At 40.9% G+C, this 20,767-nt stretch overlaps 2 protein-coding genes across 6 annotated transcripts in view; one reads left to right on the forward strand and one right to left on the reverse strand.

Annotated features, from left to right (window-relative positions):
* DDX59 (DEAD-box helicase 59) overlaps positions 1 to 11,445 on the reverse strand; it is a 51,261-nt gene extending 39,816 nt beyond the window's left edge. The window contains exon 1 of one of the 2 annotated variants that reach the window (XM_067538306.1): positions 11,419 to 11,445. The gene's annotated coding sequence lies outside the window, so the exon portion shown is untranslated. The remainder of the gene's footprint in view (positions 1 to 11,418) is intronic. The other variant, XM_067538307.1, reaches the window with a different exon arrangement.
* A 785-nt stretch (positions 11,446 to 12,230) lies between these two features.
* The window catches only part of CAMSAP2 (calmodulin regulated spectrin associated protein family member 2), a 168,860-nt gene continuing 160,323 nt past the window's right edge, over positions 12,231 to 20,767 (forward strand). For all 4 annotated transcript variants that reach the window (XM_067538308.1, XM_067538309.1, XM_067538310.1 and 1 more), the window contains exon 1: positions 12,231 to 12,603. In XM_067538308.1, coding sequence (XP_067394409.1) covers positions 12,465 to 12,603 — 139 coding nt within the window. In that variant the 5' untranslated portion in view covers positions 12,231 to 12,464. The remainder of the gene's footprint in view (positions 12,604 to 20,767) is intronic.

The following is a 20,767-nucleotide window of genomic DNA, read 5'->3' on the forward strand; positions in this document are numbered from 1 at the left end:
TAAGGGGCAGCATGTAGCTGAACTGCCACAGGAGCAGATCAGAGAATTAATTGTGGGTGAGAAAGTAAACATTTCTTCCCAGCCCCCCTCTTTGCTCTGAGGACAGAATAAGTTATTATAACCCTTTTTGTGAAGAAGGTTTCTCCTCCTTGTGAGCCAGTCAGCTACTCTGTCCGGCGACTAGCAAGACAGAACCAGGACTCCATTCTGTTCTGCCTCTTTTTGTCTCTCCCTGCCCTGGCTAGAGCCACAGTCTGAGAAGGGGAGTAAGAAAGAGAGGTCCTTACTCCCCAGTGGTGCCCAGTGACAGTGTGGCCTCCAATAAACAGCAGTTGGAAGCAAACCCAAAAGGTAACATTCACAAATAGCTGGATCCCTAAAAGGCCAGTGGTTTCTTAGCACATATGCCTATCGGGATAAGGCTCAAAGAGGTGTCTCAACCATATCATGGTTCTTAACTTTTACAGCAAAATAATACTCCTCAGTCTCTTTATTTAAATATCACCTCAGTACCCTAAATTAAGAATTAATAAAATATATCAATCCAATTTGTAATAACTAATTCAAGAAAGATAGTGACCAAGTGAAAAATTATTTACAGCAGATAACCCAATTAATTCCAGTGTATCCTGCATCAAGGCAGTGACCTGCACAGTAAAGATATTGGCCAACACTTATTCATGCTATTTCTGACTGTTGCCAAGTTGTAGGCTTTTTCTTTTACTGCATGCAGTGTTAAATGCTATTCTCATGTAATGGTAAATACCATGCCTCAAGATCTATCAGCCCCATAATCATTGCTATATTTCTTCTGTGACAAAATATTGCTTTTTTTCCCATTAGTGCTACAGATATCAGTAATAGATCATCATATGGTTCCCCAAGAGATTACTCTTGTTGATGTTACATAACCAGATCTTATTCTTGTTTTTCATGTTGTCATTGGAACAATCATGCAAGTCTGTGGATTTTTACCTTAACAAGTAGTAATGGATATTTTAGAAATGAATGGAATCCAAAATCTCCATGTCGTTTTATTTGTCTCACTGGAAATGTATGAAGTCTATTACATTTAAATGCGCTAGCTTGCCATTTAGATTCAAGCTCAAATAGTCTGTGTAATTGATTTGGAGGCATAAATAAGAATTGCATTCTAAAATGACACTTACTGAAATTATTTTCTCTTACAAAAATTAGATTCCTTATATTTTTCTTACTTGTTAAATCTCTCCACTTAGGACCAGGACAGCAGAAGAAAAAATAAGAGAGTAGCAATCACTAGTGATCATATGACAAATTACCTCTGCTTGATTTGTGATTTTTTTCCCCAATAACCTTCTCTCTCTTTCCAATCATATTGGTGTTTAGAAAAGCAAAAACTTTCTAATTAGTCAGTGAACATGCTTAATTTAGCAGTTCATGGTCTCTTCCATCTCAGCTGCATTAGATAGAGACTGGTAGAAGCAGCACAGAGTTATGATTTATTGGTGTGACAGACAAATAAAAGATTTACATCACACGTCTTTGAAGTGGACGGGTAATTTTTGTTTTCTGTAAGTGCAATGGCAAAAAAAATCACAGTACTTAGGTCAGACCAAATGATCTGGTGGTTCCTTCTGGCCTTAAACTCTCTGAGTGGTTTGATCTGGGAGACGTGTGGAGGGTGTCCTACACTTAACTTCTTAAGAATCACGGTGCCAAATTCTTCCCTGATATCAATCGTCAGAGCCAGATCCTGCCCTGAGTTATGGCTGATTTGTACTACTTTGACCACACATAAGTTCTAAATCTGCCTTACCTGCCCCCTGCATAAAAGAATCCTAGGGTGGCATCACGGTATATTGGTGGCAACATCAGGATGCACCTACATCTCAGCTATCTCCAGCTGCCAGAATTGGCCCCCTGAAGGCTATTGACAGCTGTCATAAAATAGAGCAACATCAGGCTCCCCTTTTTTCCACCAGTGACTGGCTGGTGGACTGAGGCCACCAGATAGCACAAAGGACACCTTTGTGACCTCAGTCCTAGGGCTCTCTCTCCCCAGCTGTGCTCAGTGCTATTTGATCATAGCTGACTATCCAGCCCATTGACTTCAAATCACACCAATTTCACCCTTGGCATGTAGACTGTTCAGTGTGCAACCTTGTAATAATTAAAATATTTTTACAACACTCATCACTGGTGCTATTTCATTATATTCTCAGAGTATGAGGGTAACCATTTATCCATGCAGAGGTCTGGCCATCAGTGCGGAATTGGCCTTATGTACAAATGTTGCAGTATGTGTAGTAGTACATTGTTCTTCCTTTTCCTAACACAGTAGCCACAGTTTTTTGATCGGACAGTTGGTATAACTCATATCAAATAATGATTGCTATATTTTTTTTCCTCATGACTGGATGGCATGGGTATTTGTGCAGCTCACTATGAAAGTATATTTAGGACTACTTTTTTACTATTGCAAGTATGTACTTGCAATACTTTCTTAATTTTCTGCTTTGTATGCTCTCTTTATTATTTAACACCACTAATAAAAAATAATCAAGGATTGCAATCTTCCCACGTTGGATAAAACTGAGACCCTTAAAATACCCTAAGGTTGCACTATTAAAGATAACTAAGCAACAGATGTAAACAGATCACTAAAAACATAAAAAAACATTTAGATACTTTTACTTTCTTTTGAGGCTTTTCCTTCTCAGATCCCTTTATGGAATTTTTAAGTTAGTTGTTATAAATGCTGAGTTGACAAACCCCAGTTTCTCATGACATGGTGGCACTAAATTGTCAGCCTGTGTTTTAGTTACATGCTTCCAGCCTGCAAAGCTTTGAAGTTGGAACAACAGATTTGTCCTTATGAACTTCAGTCTGTTCCCTAAACTCTTTTGGTTTGTTGTGAGTGTGTAGGCACGTCATTCGTTCAGTCTGGGGAAGCACAGTTGTTATCAAAGCATTTAACAAAGAGAGACCTGAGTCTACAAAAAATGTGACAGGAGTGGGCCATGTGTATTTTTTTCCCCACTGATTACCACTAATGCCTTTGAATCTTTTTAATAAGATGCAGCACCAGCAGCTGTTATACTTGTAAAAGAAAAGACTAACAGGATCTTATTCGGGGGGACACAAGGCAATATGCCACATTTATTGTAAATGTAAGAATATCAAAAAGCAGTCACACACACATTCATACCCAAGAAGTTCTGCAAGCCTGTGTCATATAATTACCAGTCCTTTTATGCGTTGCCCGAGCCAGCCTAGTGGCCAACTAGGCTGGGCATGAGGAGGGAGCCAGGCCTCTGTCGGTTCCAAATCAGATGCTCCAAGATGATAATTGCAGAATGAGACCCAAAGTTTCTATGTTTTTACCCCATCTTTTATACTTGCTGGCTTTCATGTAAGTCTATGAGCCTTGCTGTGTCATGCTGCCTCTAGGTTCAGTATAGTTGTTAATCACCAGCTAATTGCAAGCATGACTATTCTCTTATTTCTGTACTTTGTTCCCAGGGTGGATCCTTCTGTACTTTAGGGTAATTTATTTGTACTTTAAGATCCTTGATATTCTTCTGCCTTCAGGGTTAGGATGGCAGTCGGTGTCTTTACTCCCCTTTCTGTTGTTAGAGCAGTTTAGATTGGTGTCTTTTTCTGCCCTGCACATACATTCCTCACTCGCACACAAAAAGAGAATTCATCAAGATATTTTTAGGTTCAATAGTTCAAGTTTCAGGAAAGAGTTCACTTCAAGAAACTAACAAGATGGAGTCCACTTATGCCACACTAAACAGTACTATACCATTATCATAATAATAAAGGAAAAATCTCTCTCTACCTCTATCTCTTATACAATAGAACAAGGAGTCTACATCTGATCTGTTTGCACTGCTCCTGGGGAAGCTCACATAGCCTTATATTTAGGTGGGGACTCTGTAATAACAGGGAGTAGCACAGCCAAAATAATGAATGGCTCCTTGTTACAGCAGTTTTGTTTGTGTTGCTAAAGAACAGGATCCTGAGAAGCACTTGAAGATTTGCAGGGATTTATAACTCAGCTGCAAAAAATTTGCTTCATGATCAAATTTGACTCAAAAAATTTCAAACCAAAAATATTTTTCTTTGCAAAATTTGAAACTGATTATAAATGTTTGGGTTAAATAAGTGTAAAATGTTAACCAAATTTTAAAGGCTTTTTTGCGACTGTGTCACTTTAAAACAACTCTGATTAAAAATAATTTTGTATTCCATTATCCCATTATATTGCATCTAATCCCTTTGGGATTAAAAAGGCCTAAAGTATTAAAGATTGAAAGAAGACTGTTGCATAGGCACAGCACAGGATTTCCCCCTTCCTCTCCTCCCCCCCACATTCTCATAAGGATTATTTTTTATATGAAGTGTGAACAGCTCAGAGGACACCATCCATTAAACGATTCAGTGGACTAAAATGATTACTGGCATAACTCAGCAGATTTGAGTAAAGTTACAACAAAGATAAATGTAGCCAATTGTTTTTATGAACTAAGGCACTGTTTCTTGCAAACACATGCTTAAATGTACATGAGTAGTCCTAGTGAAGTCAATGGGAGTACTCACATGCATAAAGTTATCCATCCCATTCACCTTCCCCCCCCTTTTTCTTTTTTTTTTTTAATTTTTAAATAACCATCTCTTGTTGAGTCATTTCTGAATTTAGGACCCTGATCCTGAAAACATTTAATTATATGCATAGCTTTACTCATATGAATAGTCCCACAGAAGTCATCTGTCAATTCACTGAAATGAATCTGGAGAAACATGCTTGAGTAATTCCACACTGAAGCAGACAAGCAAGAGAAATACTTGAGATGCCCTCACTGGAAATATTCAGAACAGACTATTATGACATTAAAGGGAATGCTGCAGGGAGCAGTTCTGCAAAATGCAGTGGGTCTGAGTGGATGAGAGGTCTTTTCAGTTCTGTTATTGATTAATCTGATTTTTTTTTCCTGCTGGCTTTAACAAGTGCACATTTTCCACCAAACAACTCTAAATAACATATAGTTCAATGCCAATGGAATAAGCATTGCAGACAGTTCAGAGCTTACATATGAACAATTATCTTAAACTACTTGCATACTGCCAAAAAGATCCTGTGCTATTATTGGGACAAGCATCACTGGCTTCATTCTCCACTGTGCTCAAACAGAGCCTGGACGAATTGGAGAGGGGAGTTAACAGGGAACCAATTGCAGCTCCCTGATTCTCAGATGTTTCCCCTGTAAATTGAAGCTGAAGGGGAGCAGCTTTAATTTATGCCATTGGTTTAAGTTCCAGCCATATTAGGGCCCTACTTCACTACACGTCTTGCCAGAGCCATTCCCTGCCCCCTATCTTCTGTTATTCTGAAGTTAGTTTTCCAGCACAGGAGATAACATGGCTGGTGTAGAAGGCAGTGGTGTAGAAGCCAGCTTTAGGCCTTGTCTACACTACAAAGGTAAGTCAACTTATGTTAGGTCAACTTACAGCCACCTCATTAAATTACTGTGGTGGCTGATGTCCACGCTACCCTCCTTGGGTCAGTGGTGTGCGTTCTCACTACTGTGTGAGCAGCTCGGAGCCCAGCCTCTCAGCTCTGCTGGCAGCTCCCTGCCAGGACCCCGGCTGCCCCACAGACTCCTGGTCAGGACTCCTGGTGGGCTGCCCCGCTCCTACTCCCTGCTCCATGCCGGGTTGTCAGGGGAAGCCGCCTGGGAGTGGGGTCCAGCTGCTCAGCTCTTCGGGGGATAAGGGGGCAGCTAGTCTCTAGCTGCCCAACTTTTGAAATTGACAAGAATGACAGCCAACAGCCAACGTAAGGAACGCAGTGTTTACACTGACAGTGCATCACCCTAACTACACCGACATAAGTCCTGTATCTCTCGTTGAGGTGGTTTTATCATCAGCATAGCAGGGGAATTACATTGGTGGGAGGTGCATTTGTGTGTGTACACCTTCACTATTTTGTCGATAAAAGTTGACTTTTGTTGACAAAACTCTGTAGTGTAGACCAGCCCTTAAACTGGTGGAGATTCCCTCTACACTGAAGAAATTATCCAATGCAAATCGCTGCTGTTCTAAGCAGCACAGAAGCTGCTATGAAATGCAACAATGAAGGAGCTAAGTGTATTAACTCTCTGCCTCTGAACAATTCTCCTGTGTAATACACAAGTTGTCTGACTCTTGTACTTGATGTTCTTGATCAGATGGTGTTCCATTTACTAATATATTTTGTGGTCCTCATCTTGGATAGCCTTCCCAGAGTACCTGGTTTTTTTGACTGCAGATCAATTTTATCATATCCAGCAGGATCTTGACAGGTTTTCGTAACTTCTGTTCAGAATCATCCCATGCTGCTCCAGAACATATCTGGCAATGTCTGAAATTACTTGGGTTTTGTCAGTTTTCCCCACCTTAAAATAATTATCATTTTTCATCTGTCTTCTGGGAGTTCTTCCACATCACAGTCTCTATGCTGATTCATCTTAACTTGTCTTGCTCTTTTATAACAGCCTCTTTTTTTTTTCTTCACTCACAAATATTCTTCACTTTCTTTCCACTAGCAGCTTACTGACTAATCCCTTGCATCTCCCAAATAACTTGTCAGGAGCCTCTTACCATCATAATCATCGTCCCCAACACCACACATCCTGGATTCAGCCACTCCCCATGATCTGTGAATAAAAGAGGCTCTCCTCTCATGGCTCTCTATTTCCCATGCGGAAAAGGGGTTTTAACCACCTTTGCAGCAGTACTTCTCCTTCCCATAGATCCATATGAAGGGAAGAAGGCAGAAGGTGAGTGGGCTGGTAAGGAGCAGGACTAAGGAACACACGTAAGCCCCCTACCAGAGCAGGACAGAAATGTAATGCAGTGAGAAGCTAAACTACATTTCTGCTGCTCCCTGCCCTTCTTGCCACAGAGCCCTCTTCCTTTAAGTGGTGCATGTGTTAAGGGGTAGTTGTTTTTGGACATTGTGGCACGATCGGTCCACTGAAGCAAGGAGGGTCACCAAAGATGCAACAGAAACATAGTGGTTAGGGTCTCCCTGTAGATAGCCCTGACCTTCCATTGGTGCCTCAAGATCTGCAGAGTGTGAAGGCCTGTTCCAAGATGGTGACTGGGCCCTCCCTTTTTAAGTAATGGAATGAGAGTCAGTAATAAACTGCTTGCTATAACTGCTTGCTTTGCACAGTACAATGTCAAAGCACTACCATTGTTACTCTGTACTCCTTATTTGAACAATTTTTTTTTACAGTAGAACCTCAGAGTTATGAACACCAGTTACAAACTTACCAGTGAACCACACATCTCATTTGGAATTGGAAGTATGCAGTCAGGCAGCAGCAGACAAAATATTTTAAAAAACAAATACAGTATTGTGTTAAATGTAAACTACTAAAAAAATAAAGGGAAAGCAGCATTTTTCTTCTGCATAGTATAGTTTCAAAGCTGCGTTAAGTCAATATAAACTTTTGAAAAAGCAACAATAAAGTTTTGTTCAGAGTTACGAACAACCTCCATTCCCAAGGTGTTTGTAACTCTGAGGTTCTACTGTATGTGCTTGCACAGGGCTTAGCACAGTGGGGCCCTGATATGCGACTGGGACTTCTAGGGGCTACCACAATACAGATAAATAAATCCTTATTGCTAATCTGTTTTCTGTCAAGTCTCCCCTCCCCTACTTTATCTTCTGGCTCCAAGCAGCCAAATTCTCTTCTCAGTCACACCCATGCAACCAAATTGAGGTCCCTGGTGCAAAAGAGAGGAGAATTTGGCCTAGGGCTCTATGCCTTCATTACAAATCTCTTTCTCTAATTGAGTCAGCATGACCCCAGTTGCCCTCTTAGCTTGTTTTTACTTTCCCTGAGCCAGGGTCTAACTTCCTTTCCTGATTCTGGCAGATAATGCTGGCTGGCAGTAATGACACCCTGCACTACCCAACTCCATCAATGGCCTGTCCCCAGCAGAGTAATCTCTCTCAGTAGTTATGTTATCAAACAAAACTATCTATCTATCCTGGTACCATTTGAATGCCTCCCTTCTTGCTTCTTAGAGGTCTTTTTCCTCCTTCCTCTATTGGCCTTTTGTTATCATGGCTTTCAGCCTTTTTAGTCATTCAGGCTCCTTCTTCTTGCAATTTTATTACTATTAGCAATTCAGTTATGTGTAGCATCAATACATTTCATACTTTATCTACAAGTCTCTTTGCCTTCCACTTCAAAAGCTTGTGGCCAGGGTCACTTCATAGTGATTTGATGAATATATACTATATTCTGTAGGCTGCCATCTTGTGCTCCAGAATCTAAGCTATGATTAAAAACAAATTAAATCCTTATGGTTGAGAAGATAACTTGCAAAATGTGAACAGAGTGTAATGCAGTGATGAGAGTCTGAAAACAACTCAGAGTTATGAGCTGCCCACTGCCCTACTAATATCAAGAGGTTGTTACTTCTGAAGTCTAATGCTAAATTAAATGTCATCATTAACTGTTTCACTGCTCATCAAAACACAAGAAAAGAGTATCATGTTATGAAAATGTACTGAGTGGAATCTCATGTTGCCTTCTGAAGAGGGTGGAACTTGATGTTTGGGAGAATATCACCACTTTTTTTTTTCCTTCTCCAACCCCTACTCATGGACCCCTAGCAAAAGAAGAATACATTACTACTTGCTGCTGCTATTACACTATCCCAACACTTCACTGAGTCAGACGTCCAAATGAAACATACAGTCTGATACATCTAACATAGCAAGATGTGGTATAACCAGAAACAGAGCAGGAGACACTTTCATTAGGAATAGAATATGAACAGGTCATCGGAAATAAGTTTTCCTCTCAGTAAAGAAAAAGAATAGTACTACATGTGTACCCCAATATACAGTGTGGTCTCATGGTTAGAGCCAGACATTAGGAGACAAAATCCAGTTTCTATTCCCACTCTGCAACTGGCAAATCATTTAGGTCCAATTTTCAGACCTGCCTCTGACAAAGTGGGTTGCAACCCACGAAAGCTTATGCCTGCAGAAATTAAATTTGTTAGTCTTTAAAGTGCTACAGGACTTTCATTGTTTCCACTAATTTTGTATGCCTTAGCTCACAAGTGTTCAACTCAAGATTTTTAAGAGGTGCTTTACACCAAGGCTCCACAAATCCCAGGTGCCAGGTCACCATGGTGCCTAGGAATTTAAGTCTGGCAGCTAGTATTTCTCCGGGAGGAGCGGCTGCCACGCTCCGGCCAGGGTGCCCGTGTGGCATGGCGGGGAGGGGGAAGCACTGCAGCTGCTGCGCTCCAGCCAGGGCACCCCGCCGCTGGGCCCACGTTGTGGGAGGGGGCGGAGGAAGGGGCGGGGCCGGGAGGGGAGAGCAGCTGCTGCACTCCGGCCAGGCTGCCCCACCGCTGAGTCCATGTTGTCTGGCTCCTTAATTTTTGGGCTGGCTCCTAGCTCCAAAACAAATTTGTGGAGCCCTGCTTTACACTCACAACTCTAGCTGAAGTCAGTGGAGTTACAGGTACTCAACACTTTGAAAATCAATCCACCTGTGTCTAAAGTTGGGTACTAAAAACTGGGGAACTTCAAATTAGTGGACACTTCTGAAAGCATTTAGCCTTATGCTCTCTCTGCCTAAATGTTCTCATCTCTAAAATGGTGATACTAATATTTTGTCACCTTTGCAAAGTGCTTTTAAGTCATCGGACAAAAAGTGCTATATAATATGTTAGAAGGTAAAAGCCTATGCCATTTTACAGATGAAATTTGTAAAGTGTAAAAAAGCCAAACATGGCTGGGAAGTGAACCTAAAAGTTGGACAGTAGCAGTCCATGAATCCCAGTGATGACTGAAGCTGGTGATATTCTAAACAAAAAGAGCTCTCAACAATGCTTGTACCTATTTCTATTGCTTCACACTGACTCAGCAGTCATTCTGGGCTTCCAAGTAACGTTTAGTGTTATTCTGCGTACAGCTTGTGTTGTATGGGTAGCTATACTTGTTTGTGGGTTGTGTGGACTGGGAAAGTTATTAGAATTTATGAGGGTGGCGAAAGAGGTGTGTGCACTGTGGTGAGAAGCTGTGTGTGTTTGGGGTTATTGTATATGCTGGCTGTGTTGTGTGGGTGGCTGCTTTGATTTGTTTCTGCAGAGGTTGTGCTTGGAGATTTGTGATGATTTGTGCATGTGGCAGAATGAAATTATTGCATGCAAATTAGCTGTTGAGTAAGGGTGATGACTGGCTGAGTTGCCTCTGATATCACAATTGTCTAGGACTCTTGGCATAGCATAGATACATGCCTTACTGCAGTTGTACATAACAAAGGTGTAATTTATAACAAAAAAATGGTTGAGAACTTAAGAAGTGGATGGTAACAGACCACAAAACTCCATAATAATTCAATCTGGTGATATTCCGAACAGAAAGAGCTCTCAGCCATACTTGCAGCTGTTTCCATCACTTCACACTGACTCAACGGACATTTTAGGCTTCAGAGTGACATTCCTGGAATCTTATTATAATAGATTACATCTCTTCAACAGGAGTAGAGATGGACTGTTGGAATCAGAAAATTCTGTGCCAGTTGGAAACAGCAGCTGGATTTAGGATGCTGAAGAGAGGCAAGAAATTGCAGAAAGTTTAGTGACAATGGCAGAACCCCACAGGGACATTCAAGGATGAAAAACAAAACCAACAGAACCAGGAAGATGGGAGAGCAGAAAGAGAGGCAGAGAGAGGTAAACAGTGTGAAACATACTAGAAAGGGACAAGTGAACTCTGGGTTATTCCCTCTTGCTGCACTAAGTTTTACTTGCTGCCTGACTTGTCTTTTATTTAAATGTAAAAACAGCAGGGCAAATTTTGCTCACTGTAATCTGTAAACCACTGTAAATCTGGGATAATGTCTCAGAAGTAAATGAAATGATGTAAATGGAGTAACAATCCATTTTTACATCCATTTAAATGAGAGCACAATTTGCAAAATACCTGTGGGCTAGATTGTTACTTGTACTACATCCCCATGCAGACGTGCAAAGGGCAGTAAGAATCCCCCTCAACCCCTTGTGTAGGCTAGACCTGACCTGGGTGAGCACTACTACAATGAACCAGAGAGGAATGATTTTAGCCAAGGATTTTTGGAAACCACCCCCCCACAAGGAACCCCCATAGAAACATTACCATCCAGGTGTAGACAAGAGCTCGGATTGCCTAGTGTCCCTTAGGGAAGGGCCCTCCGTACATTGCTTGGTACCGGCCTAAGCAGTGCGAGGGTACGTGGATGCCCCTGGGGTTGCAGGCGTGAGGCCTACGTCATTAGGCCATGCCCGTGGGGGTGCGGCCGGCGGCGGCTGCCCCTCTCCGGAGTGTAGCAGGCAGCAGCACGGGGGGGGGGGGGGGCGCCTGTCAGTACGTACATACATAGAGCGCCGCGCCGCGCATCCTCCTTCCCTCCGCGGCGAGAAGCGCCCGCGCCCCTCTGGCAGTGGCTGGAGTCAGGGCGGGGCGGGGCCCCTCTCTTGTCCCGACGCCCAGCCTGGCTGCGCCTGCGATGGGAACTGCCCGGCCTCGGCGCGGCGTCAAGAATGCCCCATTGTTAGTCCGGCCGGCCCGGCCACCACGTGACGCCGTTCCCAATCCCCGCCCTCCTCGCCAGCGGCTCCGCCCCAGCCAGAACCGCCTCACTCCCACTGAGGAGCGGAGAGGAGCGAGGAGGGCGCATGCGCCCTGAGCGGAGCTGCTCGCGCTCCCATCCTTCCAGTGCGGCAGCCGCCGGGCCGGCCGGGGAGAGCCGCAGCGGCTGGGCGGGACAGGACAGGAACGCGAGAAGAAGAAGACGCGTTAATTAGGGCCAGCCCCAAAGGGAGCCGGCCGGGGCGCTCGCAGGGGCAGCAGGCGCCGCCCCCGCCCCTCGGGGGTCTCTGTCTGCTGAGGAGGGGGCGGCGGAGGCGCGCGGGCTGCGCTGCGCCGCGCCCGGAGCCTGCGCTGGAGAATTTTGACATCTCTTGTGTGTCAGCGCAGCGGCCGGGAAGGGCCAGGTCCCGCTTCCTGGCGCTGCGGGAAAAATCACTGCTCGCTCCCGCTGGGGCTCCGTCCTCGCCTGCGGAGGGGAGGCGCGGCTGCTGGGTTGGGGGGCACCCCGAGGGATAAGCCCTCGCTGGGGGCCATTTCCCCAGCAAAGGCGGGGGGGGGGTCATAAACTTGTCATTTGGGGGGAGGGGGCCTTGTCTGTACGGACTGAGACAAAGAGCGAGGGAAGGAGAAAGAAGAGGCTCTGCCACATTCCTGTGCAGAGGGGGCATCACCCCCACATGGACAGCTGACTTCATCCTCACCAGCATCGGCTGCTGCTTCTGTTTTTTATACATTGTTGGGTTTTTTTGTGTGGGGGTGTGTGTGTGTGTGTGGAATGCCGTGGGAAGAAGAATCATGTAAATAAAATAATAGAAGGTGCTGTAAAAAGATGGGGGATGCTGCAGACATCAAGGAAATGAGAAAGACTTTCATTGTTCCTGCCATCAAACCTTTTGACCATTATGATTTCGCCAGGGCTAAAATCGCCTGTAATCTAGCGTGGCTGGTGGCCAAGGCCTTTGGGACAGGTAGGTGGCGTCTTCTTCTTCCCTTTCTTTGATGTTGTTTCCTGCCTGCTTGCTTCACTCCTGCAGACGTGAGCCATTCCCAAGGGAACTAGACAGGCGAACATAATCTTGATTTATTGCTTGACCATGTGGTTTTTCTTTTCGAATATCTGTTGTTGTTTTTTTCTCCTTGCATGTCAACGCTGTTTCCGTCAATGAATAATCGTCATATTTTTATGTCTAATTGCATTTATTTGGGCTATTCAGCCTTACAATACTATGTGTATTGTTTTTCCACTCACATTTTTTGTTGTAATACAGAAAATAGTGTTTTCCGTTTAGGAGCTGGGAGGTAGTGGGGGGAAATGGATGTGCACTGTTAGTTTGTATATGTGTGATGGTAGCCTGCAGTCAGGTAAAGGTTAAGCAATAACCGGGATTCTAGGAGAAAGAGCATGTATGTTACCCAATACTGCATAGAATCCTCTCCCTGTCAGAATGTATAAATTAATCTATTGTAATGCTTCTAAAAACCAGGGCCATGAGGAATACCGTGCTTATTATTCTCAGTAATATTTCTAATGTATCTTTTGGGGGCAGACATTTAAAAATTACAAAAATGTGTGGTATAACTGCATCGTTATTTATTTATTGAATTTTCAACTTATAAAACAATTTCGTTGGTGTTTTTGAAAGAGGGAGTTTGCAGGAACAAGCAATCATTTCACCCCTGTTCTCTAGAATAACAGGAAAAGGTTTCGCCTTTTGGAATTTTGCAACTGTTGCATGTGTAGCCAGAGTATTGTTGCATATTGTAACAAGGCTAAAAGATGTATCTTTATGATGCCAGTAGGAGCTGGTAATACCTGATGACAACAGCCTGCCTTTCTGTTTATATTTAAAAAAAAAAAAAAAGTTTTCGTGATTACTGCCAATGTTATATTTTAGCATTTTCTGTATGTAATCACTCTTTCTGATTACTGCAAAGCAGTTTATTTTTTAAAATCCTTTTAAAATTTTTTATATTTTTATGTCCTTAGATGATTCAGTTCTGTAGGCTTTCATGTATATGAATTAAACATGTCATTTTATATTTTGTTTACTCAAAATGATTGTGTGTGTGGTGTTGAATTGTGTTTACAGATTCAAATATGGTAGAGCTTTATTCTGATGTGGCTTTGCAAATTCTTTATCTTCAGGAGGCTGAAATATTTCAGTTTGTATTTGGATTGGATGTGTAAAGCAGTCTGTAGGGTTCTTCTATTTAGCTTTCTGTAAAAGTCTGATCCTAACCAAATTCCTTAACTTTCCTTATCCCTCCCCATGGTTATCATTCTGAGAGATACACAAGCAAATGGAACAAGTAATCAGTTAAGAGCAGATATTCTGCCTTTTCAATGCTCAGATTGCTAGTATCTGACCCACTTAATGCAACTAATGGGAATAATGGCAAATAGAACTGTATACGGCATTAAAGTGTTCTGGATCATAATTCTGTGAATAGTTTCAAGTCCGTGTTCTGAGTGGCTCCTGCAGTACCAAAGAGGAATTTGATGGTGAGAGTGTGGAAGTGTACATAAAATGTGTATATTTGAAATACATACATTTCTTTTACATGTGAAACAGAAGCAAACTGGATGATTGACCTCCTTTTCATGGAAGGAATGAAAAATATTTTTTTAAGTTATCCAGGGAATAGATTCTTCTGCACAGAGAGCCATATTTCTACTACCTGCTGCCATATGTTTACACAAAGGAACTACAAAGGATGATTAGAGTGTGTGTGTGTGGATTCCACATACATAAATACATATATAATCTTGAAGCAACAGAATTTGAAGTAGTCAGTAATGAAATAAGAGGTTCCAAAATTTTGTCTTAAATTCACAGCAAATACGGAGCAATAACTACCTTGCACTTTTCCATTCATGTTGCTTTCCCTAGTTAAAATAGTGCTTTCTCCATCAGATAATTCCTTAGCTTGGAGAAAAGTCCTCTCTCTCCCCACCCACTTCTATTTTGGGGGCGTTCACATTGTTTCTTTTGTGGTATAAAAAGCGTTTTCAGTTTCTTCTTTAGACAATCAAAACCATAATATTTACATGTGCAATATGTAAAAATGTACATTTGGGGTCCAATGGATGTGCTTTATGTATTAAATGCATGATGCAGCACAAACAAAAGTGGTGATTCTTAAGAACAACTATGTTGTGCTATATAGGAGGAACGTGTCCTCTCCAAATGGACTTCTGAAACATTCTGTGGGGGCAGTTATGCTTTACCAAAACCAAGCAGTCAGTACTATCCTTGTTGGAATGGTGTCTATGGGACAAACATACAGTCCCAGATTCAGCTCTGTTACATCTGTGCAATGTCATGGACTTTAATGAGGTTGTGCAGGGATAAAGAGTAGACTTTGGCTCATATTCTATGCAAATATAGGTTAAACAAACATATAGCACAAGAACAGAAGATGTAGGTGGGAAATATAGTCATGTAAAACATGTATGAAACATGAATGAGATTGATATTACTTTGAATATAAAAATAATGCTAGGAATTCATGCTTCCTTTCAGTCCTATTCCATCTCCTTCAGAATCCATTTCTGGTTCTTTCAGACTTAGGAAAAAACATAACCTTGTTCTACAAACCATAACTGAAATTTAACTGGCTACCTGAGTTGATAGCCTTAACTCGATACCAAGCAGTAATACCTGATATGCAAGCAGATAAGTCATGGGCCTATATTGCTCTGATGATACTTAAGAAATATTTAAAATTCAAGATTTCATTCATTCTTTAAATTGTAAGAAACCAATTATTATTTTAGCCTCTGGCTACTGTTTTACTGCAAGTACAGGTATTATGTAACAAGGCTCATACAAATGGAAAAGATATTTCTCTAACAATAAATAACTGTAAATGAGTTATTTTGGTTCTTAAAATTTTGAGACAATGTTGCAGGGTTCAGATAATATCACAGTTGATTAATAAATACAGAAACTTGATGTTTCAGACAACTGTCTGAGATTATATATTTCTTATTTTTATGAACCATATTTACAGTGATTATTCAGGATTTAACATGGTTCTAATTGAGCAGTCAATATGTGTTGGTCAAATGAATTTGACAAAATGAATTAACATATTTAGCTCAGTTTCTTTCCTAACATAAGCATAATGCAGTGAGAGCTTGATTTCTTTTTATGTTAGTTTTAGAGACTCAGAAATATTAACATTTTGATTTATTGAATTATGTTCATACTTTAAACTGCCTTCCCTAGAAAGGCCTTTATGAAATGGCTTTCTTTTGGCGAGTATCTGCTCTAGAGATGCATTTTCATCTAACATAATGAGAGGACGCTTCTTAAAAAGTTCAAAGTGCCAGGATGCAGAGATGTTTTTACTGTCAAACAATTTAAGAGATATAAAAGTAGCTTTATTCTTTTAGTATTTCAAAGGGGAGAGCTTCACAAAAAGTAAGACCCACAAAATCTTGGGACTGGAATAGTGAAGTTTGACTGGGATTTTGGAAGGGCAACTTTTGGGTTTAAATCCACAAACAATTACTTATGTGGTAAATTCTATTCAATTCAACAGACTACTCATGAGATTAGAAGTTTGGAAGAAAACAAGAACTTGCTTTTAGTTTAGAAAATCTACTCTCCATACCAAATGGTTGAAATCTGCTGATATTGTATTCCTTATGTACTTTAAAGTAGGATAGGCCTAACTAGTGGAAAGAATTGAAATACGTTGTAACACAATGTACAAGAGACTTATCCCCTTGATGTCTGTAAAGCAACAAAGGTCTTTGCTAATCTTTTGAAGACATCTCAAGAGTTCGTGTTCTCTCTCAGAACCATAGCCACATTAAAGAGAGTGAACTTTGTTCTGGAAGAATTTTAAAAAGTAACTCTACATTGAAGACAGGACTATATGGTACAGATGAAAAAAATCCTTTTTACAATCAAGAGGAATCAGACTGATTTTTTTTTTTTAAGTTCAAGATTTTGAGCCAAATTAATTCATACTGTAGTGACATTGAACTAACAGACTACAAATTACTTTATTTGATTCTGCATTACGCAGAAATTCTGAAGAGTTTATGACTGATAATTCTCAGAATTGTCCTGCAGATTCTCTACTGCTGAATGGCAGGAGCCAGTATAAACAATCTCAGGGTATGTCTATACTGATGGTGGCAAAGTCGCCGCCGTCAGATCGATCTTTCTGGATCGATTGAGCGGTCAGTGTAGATGCACTCAATTGATCAGGAAGCCAACTCTAGTAAACTACCCCCTCAAGTGGCATAGCAGTGAAGACGGCGCTCAAAAGGGAATCACAGCAGTTGACGGGAGTTACACAAGCTACTCTGAGTAGCTTGCGTAACTCCTGTTAACTGCCGCCAAATCTCCCGGTAAGTGTAGATCAGGGCTGAGTCTTTGTAGGAGATTCCACAATGTACTAATCTCATGGGAGACTTTTTAAAATAAAGTTAATACAGTAAAATAACTGAAAGGTTGGTTTAGGTGAAGAAACCACACAAGAATGATACAACGGATAAGAGTAGAGATTTTGGTGGTGTGGGTGGCACATACATACAAGATGTCTAGCGGATGCACTTCAGTGTTATGGACAGGTATGGTATGAGGCTTTGTTCCCAGTGCAGCAGATGTGAGATATCTTGGTGTAAAGTTTTCTGATAAATTGAGTAGAAGTTATGTGGTTATATCGTTGCAGAATTGAAGACGTTTGGAATATTTTCACTCAATTGCGGGTATGGAAATAACATTACATTTAAATAATACAGAGATTAATTTAGAATATCATAGTTTTCTAGCACTTGGTTTCTCTAGTAATAATTATGATCTGTCCGTGCCTAGGGTAGCCACCTGAGAATGCCAACGTCAGGGCAGGCTGTAAAAGGAGAGCAGATTCTCCCAGCACCGGTGGGTGCCACTGAAATCAGACTTCCCAACCAGCCACAAACAGTGCTTCTCATTCCCCATACTGGTTGTCAAGAAGCCAAAATAAAAATATACACAGCCCCTTTACTGCATTTCAGTCTCTGTCTCCCAATCGGCCACTAGGTCCAGTAAAGAGACCAGTTATTTAAACTCTATGCTCTTTACCAAAAAGGTTTCTCCTGACCCCAAAGGGTCAGCCACAGTACCAGATCAATATAAGTTTAGATCTTACCCAAAATATCATGCTGCCAGCCAATCCTTTAGTAACTAAAACTAAAGGTTTATTATAAAAAGAAAGGAACAAACAATAAGAGAAATGTTAAAGGATTAAAGCAATCAGATACATACAAATGATTTGAAAGTTCATATATATCAGGTTTCTAGTAGAATTGTGGAGTTTGCAGGCTTCTATAATCCCTCTGGTGTACATTCAGTACCTGGATGGGTCTCAGTCCTTTGTTTCACAGCTTCAGTTCAGTTGTAGATGAGTTGATCCAGAGGTAGGCTGGAGACTAAAGACAAAATGGATGTGGAACGGCTGTCTTTTATGTCCTTTGGGCTTTGCTATGCTGCTTGTGGAAATTTACAGGAATAAAATGGAGTCCAGAGTCACATGAGTAAGTCCTGGTGACTCATCAGGTATATCCCTGGCTTCTCACCCTGGCCCATTGTACCTGTGAATTTCTTAATGATCCATTAAGCAGGCTATTGCTGCAGCCATCCTGTCTGGAGTGTCGCCCAGACACAGCACAATTTGAAATACAGATATATTAAACATGTCCATAACTTCCGTTTACACATATAACACATGAACATAAACATCATCATCTTACTTAGCACATTATAGCCTTTCTAACAGTACCTGACATGGCATATCTCACATTAATTATTATGATTTTGATATTGATGTTAAACAATATAATTAATTCCCCCTCCCCCCATCTAGCCAGCGTGACAATAATTACAAAAAAAAAGTTTTGTCTCTAAGACTGTTTAGAAAAACCAATGTGAAACACATTGAAGCTTGAACTGGAGCTCTTGTTGTAATGGAGTTTGTAAAGCGCACCAAGGTCTGCATCTAATAGGCTCTGAGTTCAAGTATATATATATATATATATATATATATATATATATATATATATATATATATATATATATATATATATATATATATATATTGGTCTTCCAGCTTCAGTGCAGCTTACAAGTTCCTTAACCCAAAAACCACGGATTGTGGTGCAGTTTAAAAGGGTATGTGACTTCCATACAAAGTTGAGAAAGCTGTTAGTCTGCTGAGTTTGCAAGTTAAATGTATATACTGTGGATGGAGCAAATTCCAGAGAGTCCTCACTGCAAATTCTTTGCTCCCAGCTTTGACATTTAACCCAAAGAGTGAAGGGTGAGATTGATCCTAGGGAAGAAGGACAAGTAACTTCTGCATCAAGAGACAGTGAGTTGATCTCTGAGATAACTGGCCTCCAGACCATTCTAAGCTTTGTAGATTGTAATCAATGTATTGAATTGCCCTCAGAGTTAAATAGGAAGCTGCTGCAGAGTACTGAATATTGATATTGTGTGCATATTGTAGCTTTCACCAGTCAGGTTTGCACTAGCTGCAGCATGAGGGTACTCTTTCAAAGCTAACCTCCTTTAATTCAGCATTCAGGTTATAAAGCCATGGCTCACTATTTAGAGGTCCTTGTCAGATACAATGATCTTAGCCTTTTGGCCAGCCATAAATAAAAGGCATTACATGTTAGAATAGCAGTGGATCCAGTATGACCTTGAGATTAGAAATATGTTAGAAAAGAGCTTTGGGAAAGTACACTTGCCAGTCTGGCTCACTGCTCCAGATGCTTCCCTCTATTGTTTCACTTCAGTCTTATCAGGACTGAGTGTGAGCCAGTTTCTCTCCATTGGCTTTCTCACCTTTATTAGTTCTTGGAAAGTGTAGAAACTGCCATATAAGTCTGACAAAGGGGAGATAACAATCTGAGTGTCATTTATGTCTTAGTGATGTTGAAGGCCAAAATATTTAATAGTCTTTCCTAGCAGTTGAAATTACATACCTGAACATCAGCAGGGAAAGCATGGAGGCCTGCAGAAACCAACATATGCTTTTCTACTTCAAGATCATGAAAAGTTTAGGATTTCTCTTAGGAAGGATTGACTTATCGACTGGCCTTCCCATCCACTATCACAAAAGTCCACAAGCAAGTTGATGGTCAGTTCTACTTAAGACTGCTTGTCTAACAACCAAGAAGGACACAGTCACTAGAAAGAGTTCATAGTTTTTCTGTGTGATGCCCTTATTTGAAACCATACTGATGGGAGGTGATATGTGACTACAGCTGTTTTTAACTTCAGTCTTTCAGCAACCATCTTAAGGTTAGTAGGTTATAAACAATAACTGGTCACGGTAACAGTAAGTGGCCATGCTACTATATATTTAAGAATGGCTGGCATCGTGAGTTGGAAAGGAAGTACTCACAAACACTGTCAATAATGAACTTCTCATGCCATGAATAGTAAGGGTCCAGTTCACAGATATCTAACTGCTATTCCACAAAGACACTGAAAAGCTCCGTGAATGAAATTCCACCAGAGAACTTTATAGATTCCAGCCTCCTGATCTGATAGTGAACTCATGGCTCTCAACAAAAGTCTGATCCAGTCAGCCTTTTCAGCAAAGTAGATGGGAAAACCCTTCATGATTTTGTTGCAGAAAGCAAATTAGCCCTAACCAACCAATGTTTTGAACAGGTCTTCTGGGCAAGTCACTGCTGTTATGCCCGGAGAAAGTTTTTTTGTTTTGTTTTTTGTTTTTAAACACAGTATCGGAATGTTAAAAATTCTGTGATATAATTGATCTTGATTTGGAGTGTATGTTCTAGTTGTCTTCTGTGTTTAATCAGTCAGAATTTCTTTGTAACCATGGGGATCTATGAGGATGATTAAAAAGTAGGGGGTATCTCAATTACTCTTAGTCTCTTTTGGAATAAAAGATTGTTATAATACTCCACTAAATCATCTGCAAAATAGACGGAATATGTTTATTCCTGAACTACTAGACTTCTGGAACCAGATTAGGTTTATTAGACTACTAGAGCAAACTATTAAAATATATTGCTGATCCCAGTGGGCATGAAAATGTTTGTTTGAAGAAGGTTTGACCATAACCAAAGTGTTACTTTCCTATATGCTCTAGCCACAT

Source organism: Emydura macquarii, unplaced genomic scaffold (assembly GCF_026122565.2).
Source record: "Emydura macquarii macquarii isolate MOO-44397 ecotype Brisbane River unplaced genomic scaffold, CSIRO-AGI_Emac_v2 contig_480, whole genome shotgun sequence".
In the NCBI taxonomy this organism is placed as follows: domain Eukaryota; kingdom Metazoa; phylum Chordata; order Testudines; family Chelidae; genus Emydura; species Emydura macquarii.